At 36.6% G+C, this 7,358-nt stretch overlaps 1 protein-coding gene across 1 annotated transcript; it reads left to right on the forward strand.

Annotated features, from left to right (window-relative positions):
- Positions 1 to 501: 501 nt before the first annotated feature.
- LOC124630451 (cytochrome P450 4C1-like) lies at positions 502 to 4,818 on the forward strand. Its single transcript, XM_047164361.1, has 9 exons — positions 502 to 611; positions 1,405 to 1,515; positions 1,811 to 1,996; positions 2,340 to 2,542; positions 2,652 to 2,712; positions 2,840 to 3,029; positions 3,516 to 3,667; positions 4,012 to 4,191; positions 4,559 to 4,818. The coding sequence occupies exons 1-9, from the start codon at positions 527 to 529 to the stop codon at positions 4,816 to 4,818; spliced, it is 1,428 nt and encodes a 475-aa protein (XP_047020317.1). The 5' UTR covers positions 502 to 526.
- Positions 4,819 to 7,358: the final 2,540 nt, after the last annotated feature.

Here is a 7,358-nt window from a genome sequence, read left to right on the forward strand (position 1 = left end):
GAATACACATCAGAGATAGTATGTAGGCAAGTAGGCATTTTTTTATTTTTTTTTATTAGCCTATGCTGTCCCACTGCTGGAGTGAGTGTTTTACTGCCGACTCGGATACCCTGCGATATCCAGGGGTCGGCCAGTTCCTTAAAAACCTGTTCGAGTGTGCTGGTAAAAAGTTTTGGATCACCCTGCTTGACTCCTTTATGTATTAGAAATTTGGTGCCTGATGTGTCTAATTTTATGTTGGCATATTTTCAAAAAGTATGAATACATAATGATGCATTATATTTTTCTGAATTCATAAAGTGAGGTAAATTCTATGTAGGGAAGGCGTAATGGAATTGTTTTTAACATACCTAGATTGTTATAGTAAAAAAGTAGAACATAAATAAATCCAGTCAGCTATTCATTTACAATAAACTGTCATTATTTTATGTACAACTTACTGTAACATTTTAGCAAAATTCAGAATATTCTTTCATCTCCCAATTAACTAAAGTTTTTAACTGATATCCTTTTGTTTTCAGATCGTATGGAAACGTTCAAAAGAATTGGATACGAGGCAATAGAGAAAGGTGGACTTATATCCCACTGGCAAGCAAATAAGCTTTATGTCTGTAAGTAAATAAAAACTATTATTTAAACTAAACGTATTTAATTTTTACCTAATGCCAAAAAGGTATAGGTATGTTCGTAATTGTAAAACAATAGAAAATCAATTGTGTCTTTTTCGTGTGTGCTCGCTCATGTACCTACAACGGATTTAATCAAGAATATAATCGTAATTTATTCGTTTTCTATATAATCCCATTAAAATATTTTTGTTACTTAGCCCGTTCAAAATATCCTTGATATGCACCGAAAGTGATTGGGATTCAAAAACACGGAAACGAAAAATTCAATAAATGCGGAATCTACATGGGGTGCTTTCGGTTAACCTTCATTATGCAACTTTTTAGATACTTATACAACTATTTCTCGCCAAATATTTATTTTTAATATCATCAATAAAAATACCTGATAATAATTACCTTATTGATACTTACATTGAACTTGTTTATCTGAATTAGCTGTACAAGTTTCCGTTTTCTCAGTAAAATAGTTATTGTGCCTACTTATTGGAATCCATACTTTATTTACTGTAATATCTTATACTTACAAAGCTGAAGAGTTTCTTTTTAGAACGCCATAATCTAAAGAAATGCTTTACCGATTTGAAAAATCTTTCTCTATTCGATAGCCCATTTATCGAGGACTCGATAGAAATCACTTGCGGTAGCTAGCTAAATCGATAGAAATTTCCTGGCCTAATGTACTTTTGACGTAGTTTCGTAATATGGTAAGACTGGTCATAGGTTCAGAGTGGTCAATGTGTTCATATTAAAATTGTACCTATTTGTTACACAATAGTGGTAGCCGACCCCGAGCCTGCGGAGGTTCTACTCAAGACTTGCCTAGAGAAGGATGACGTTATGAAGTACTTTAGAAGACTCCTTGGAAATGGCAGCGTGTTTGCACCAGGTCAGTATTCGAAGATTGTTGACTTGTACCGAAAAAACAAATGGGGTATCTTGATTTTAGGAGCTGATTGATTTAGCTGGCGATATTTGGGTTTACTGACTGTGTAGTACCTAAGTATTAATTTAATCAAGGTATATAGTTTACCCAATTAGTAACTGAGTTGTCGAGATAAGATATACATAGTCCTTCCATTTGAAAAACTGTCGGGGGAAAAAAACTACGTACTTATATAATGACGTGATCTCTAATTTCAACAAACCATTCATAACACAAAACTAAATAAACTTTTGTACAGTCCCAATATGGCGTCCCCGTCGCAAGATGCTAGCTCCGACCTTCAGCCCTAAGAACCTGAACTCGTTCGTGAAGGTGTTCTCCAACCAGAGCAGCACCATGGTGAAACAGCTCAGCTCCGTCGCTGGCAGAGGCGCTTTCTCCATCTGGAAGTACCTCACTACGTACTCCATGGATTCTGTTTGTGGTATGGTGGTTGACATTTTTTTTAAATAACTATTACACAACCGGCGTGCAAGTAAATTTTGACCTACGTGTATTATAAACTAGCTTCTAACCACTGGTTTTACGCGTGTGTGTAATGCGTTCCACGGCAACACCTTCTTCCACTCCTATAAAAAAGTTGATTATAGTCTTCCTCAATAAATGGTCAGTTTGACACATAAGGACACTGAAAGATTTTTTCAAATCTGACCAGTAGTTTCTGCCACTAATGGCATAAGGTCCACTAAAGTTCAAAGCCTTCCAAACAAACTCTTTAACATATAATATTTGTACGAATTGATTACTTATTAAATCAAACATTACAGAAACGACACTGGGCATAAAAATGAACTCCCAGCTGCAGCCCGACCAGCCATTTCTACATGCCTTCGAGACCTGCTGCCGTATAGATGCCAAACGCATTTGTCAGCCCTGGCTGTATAATGAGACGGTCTACCGCTTCTTCTGCGCAAATGCCTCTCAAATGTATGCAGATGGCAAGGAACTGATAATGAACTTTATGAACAAGGTATTAAGGTCCAGAATGGATATAACAAAATCTGTCAATCTGGCTATAGCCTCTTTGGCGAATTTCAATGTGATGATGGCAGTAGAACGTATATTTTTTATTATTTCAGATCATTGCATCAAAAGCAGAAGAACTGACAAAAGAAAAGATAGATCAAGAAACTGGCACACGTAAGATTACGAAGCTTTTTTTAATTATGACCTATTTTTTTTCTGCAAAATAGTGATTGAATTGTGATTTTACTTGCTAAGGAGTTTATTCCACTGCACGTTCTAACACTGCTTTGAATGTCCTCAGCAAAGACAGAAAGCTTTAAGACGTTCCTAGAACTGCTGATGGAATCGCCAGTGGAGCATAACAACGTGACCCTAAGAGAAGAGACCCTGGTTATCGTACTAGCTGGCACTGATACTTCAGCAGTGGGATCCGCTTTCACTACTCTCATGATGGCCAAATACCCTGATGTGCAGGACAAAGTTTATGAAGAGTAAGTTTTGTTTGCATATCTGACTTGATGTATAAGTTACATTTTCAAACCACGACAAAAAGCATATTGCCTACTTCAATAAATGGTTAGATAGCCCACTAAAAGTGTTTTTCAAATGGATTCAGTAGTTTCTGGAATTGCACGACGGGGCAGATAAAGTAACTCTTCAGCTGTATGTCATTTTTTTATTTTATTTATTCCTTTAATTCAGGCAACTAGGGCCCATAGAAAATACAATACACAAATAACAATTAACATTTACAGCCAGTTTCTTCATCAAAAGTTAAAGCCAAAGTAAAAGTCAAAGTAATGTCTAAAGTAAAAGTAACGGTCAAATTCAATTTTTCTATTAGTTTTGCTGTCACTTTAGCCTTGAAAAAACGTATTTGACCGTTACTTTTACTTTAGACATTACTTTAACTTTAACTTTTGATGAAGAAACTGGCCGTTAGTCAATATAAATAAGTAGGAAGAAATATTTTTCAGATTACAAGGTGTGTTTGGCGATTCAGACAGACAAGTGACTCCTGAAGATCTGCCCAGCCTCAAGTACTTGGAAGCCGTTATAAAAGAAACGTTGCGAATGTATCCTCCCGTACCTTTCATAGTACGGCAAGTCCAGAAAGATGTAACTCTACGTAAGTAGTATATTGAAACATAGATCCAGTACCAGATTAGAAAAATGAGGGCCCCTTTACTCACTAAACATCTTGCTAACTAAAGAGAAGCGACGAAAATGATAGTAGATACAGCACTTCGATTTTTTGGAAGAATTAGGTGCAGCCTTGGTGTATATGTTGAGTGCGAGGTTCTAAGCACTCTTGCTTATCGTTAATCCTGCACTGCATGGATCATATAAACTTCCTATGCCCCAATTTTGTGGTTATAAAAACTACGTTTCCACTAATGTAAGTCTCCTCAAACATGGTTAATTTCCTGTTAAAAAACTAAGAAGGTAAAGCTTGTAATGTTATTTCTATAGCTTCAGGTATAACAATATTAGAAGGCTGTGGCCTCTTCATCAGCATCTGGTCTATCCACCGCAATCCTCGGTACTGGGGTTGTGACGCGGAGCAGTTTCGTCCTGAGCGCTTCCTCGACGCGCCGCCCACACACCCTGCCGCCTTTATGCCCTTCAGCCATGGACCTAGGAGCTGTTTAGGTGGGTAGCTAATGAATATCTAGAAAATACCTAAGATGTAAAGATTTATGAAAATTGCAATCAAGTACCATGTTGGCCGTTAAGCCTAAATTTAAGACTCCCAAGTCCCCATACATAAGATGTGTGTGTTAAGAAACATGTACTAATACTTCCTTAATGTGTTTTACTGTGCCTGCCAGGGAAATATCATCTTCTAATCGGTCACCCATCATTTTGTTGTCCGTGGTGAGCAACATCCATGTTTGGCATTGAGTATTGCATGAACCTCCGATAAAAACTCATTTACTGTTCAAGACGATCACCCATCCTAAAATTGACCGTGCAAAGCAAACAATTTTACAAAATATTCGTTTCTATTTTTTCTCAGGCTACCAATACGCGATGATGTCGATGAAAACTGCGCTTGCGACTATGTTGCGTCGATACCGCGTACTACCTAGTGAGACGAATAACTATGTAAACCAGGATAAGTTTAACTTTGATGGAACCAAGAGGGATAACTTTAACTTCGATGAAACCAAGAGCGATAAGTTTAGCTCAGATGGGCTCAAGGGAGATCTTAGAGTGAAGTTTGATATCATGATAAGAGACGTCAATGATTTTGTTGTGCAACTTGAATTGAGATAAGATTGATAAAGGACTTTTAATATGATTGATGATGAGATGTTAAGTAAATAATAGTTTATATTGACGTTAATTGTTAAACGTAAATTTTGAATTGTTGCTGCCGGCTGCCACTGCCGCCTGCACGAAGTCGAAATCTTTTTTTTTTTTAACGACGTCAAAAATCATCAAATGACCCCTCCCGCTGTGGGTTAGCAGCGGCGAGGGAGTGTCAGACTCTTACTGACTAAAAACCGTCGTGTTCCGTCGTAGGCCTTTCATGTGCCAGGGCCGCGGTATCTCTTTCGAACCCGCAGCCCCGGCAGGCCTTGGCCCTACTGGGCCCCGCTGACGAAGTCGGAAGCTGACATCGCTATCTGACAGCGACTGCACATTCCAAAACAGGCAGCAAGAATTCAAGACGTACCTTAATGATAAAAATAACGATGTAACGATTAATAATATTACTGTTATAGTTCGGCCATTCAGAGAATGCGTTCCTGACACGTCGCGATTGAACTGACGACGTAACTACATTCATTGATTATTGATATAATAATGTTGTTTTAATGCTCCTCAATTGTTAAAACGGTAAACAACCAGCAAAAATATTTTTATCGTAACTGCAACGCCATTGCAAAGTTACGTCGTCAGTTCAATCGCGACGTGTCAGGAACGCATTCTCTGAATGGCCGAACTATAGTACCACTTTTTTATCAATAAAGTATCATGTCTTGATTTCTTAATCCTAAGTAACAAAAAAAAATACAATGTTAAGCATAATTAATTGTGTTATAACAGTAAATAAGTAGAGTATATTTTAATCTCTATATGATATAACGATATGGCCTTGATTACTTAAGTACTTAAAAACAAATACTTTTATTTACTCAAGGTAGTGAAGGTCCTTTCAGAAAAACAATTTAATTTAATTATCATGTTACGGAAGACCTATTTAAAACTACAAACGTACTGCTATTGAAAGCTGGTTTTCTGATACTACGTAAATAAATTATACCTATTATGTTGTTATTGTTGTTTATTTTTATACCTTTTTTGTTTTTTTTTTTTTGCACACATTACGTAATACAGGTACTGGCCGTACAATATCGTGGAGAAGTGACATTCTCTACGAATCCTACTTATATTATAAATGTGAAAGTTTGTGAGAATGTATGGATGTATGTTTGTTATTCAATCACGCAAAAACGGCTGGACCGATTTGATTGAAATTTGGTATGTAGATAGGTGATACCCTGGATTAATACATAGGCTACTTTTTATCATCACACCACGCGGGCGAAGCCGCTGGCGGAAGCTAGTTTAAAATATATCAAGCGCTTTTTATCTTTTGATCACTGGGAGTCACTTGTTCACTGAATTAAAGAACAATTGGTACTTATTAAATTATAGGCATTATGGATTTAAGTATGTACAATTACAATGTCAGTATTTTTGAGGAATGACATAACTACTCTTCTAGACAATTCACCTCGTAAACTCTAGCCTTCGAAAAAATTCGAGTGCTTTGCAAATAAATTAGATTGCTGCGCTTGACACATAAGTATACATGAATGGATATCTACGATACACCATGAATCTAAAAGGTTTTAATTGTAGCGGTATGATCACCCATAAAGAGAAACATCCTCCGAGCCTTTTCCCAACTATGTTGAGGTCGGCTTTCATTCTAATCGGGATTCAGATGAGTACCAGTGTTTTTACCTTACTATAAAACGTTGTTCTAAAATGTACCGGCTTTAGTACTGGTAATAAACCATCCCCTAAAACATAGTTAACGCTCTGAAGGTATTACTAAATTCGGTACTTTGTAAGACCACGTTTTATAATGAAGTGGCGGGAATCAACTATGATAGCACAAATAGGTACAAATTAAAGTGAAAAAAAAAAACACATTTACCATCACGAGCAATGACTTACGCTTTATATATCTCAGAGCATATTTGCTTTGCTTTTCATATCACATGTAAAGAACATGTTGACGAATAGATGAACAAACTAACTTCAATTATACGGTGCACTTGATTCAAGCATTATTTAACTAACTATTGCGTCAGACTATGTCAGTACGTACTAAAGTATACGAACTGTTTGACGGCTCTTTTTTTGGTAAAATGGAAGCACAAGATGATAAGTATGAGGTACTTTATGTAGCTGTGAGAGAATATGTTAAAGAAAGCAACAGTAATGAGAAATAATATGGCACCGATTAGTTCGAGGAAACATAATTTTGATTCTAATAATGCAATAGAAATTATTAGTTTCCATTGTAATAATTATGATGAATGTTTGGTTAATAACGATGGCATGTTGGTCGTGTCTAGTCCTCAAAGATATGTTATTTAAATGAAATCGTTTATTTTGCAAGTAGGACATTACATCACTTTTACACGTCATTTTAAAAACGCTGGGGTCGGCATTTCCAAAATGACCGATCCCTGAGAAGAAACGCCGAAACAAACTCAAGGGTCATAGTCTCTTTTAAAATACATCTGAGAAAGTTGACCTGCTGTTGGGTTAAGGCTGAGCAGCTAGAAAGGGAA

The sequence above is a fragment of the Helicoverpa zea genome, chromosome 5 (assembly GCF_022581195.2).
Source record: "Helicoverpa zea isolate HzStark_Cry1AcR chromosome 5, ilHelZeax1.1, whole genome shotgun sequence".
In the NCBI taxonomy this organism is placed as follows: Eukaryota; Metazoa; Arthropoda; class Insecta; order Lepidoptera; family Noctuidae; genus Helicoverpa; species Helicoverpa zea.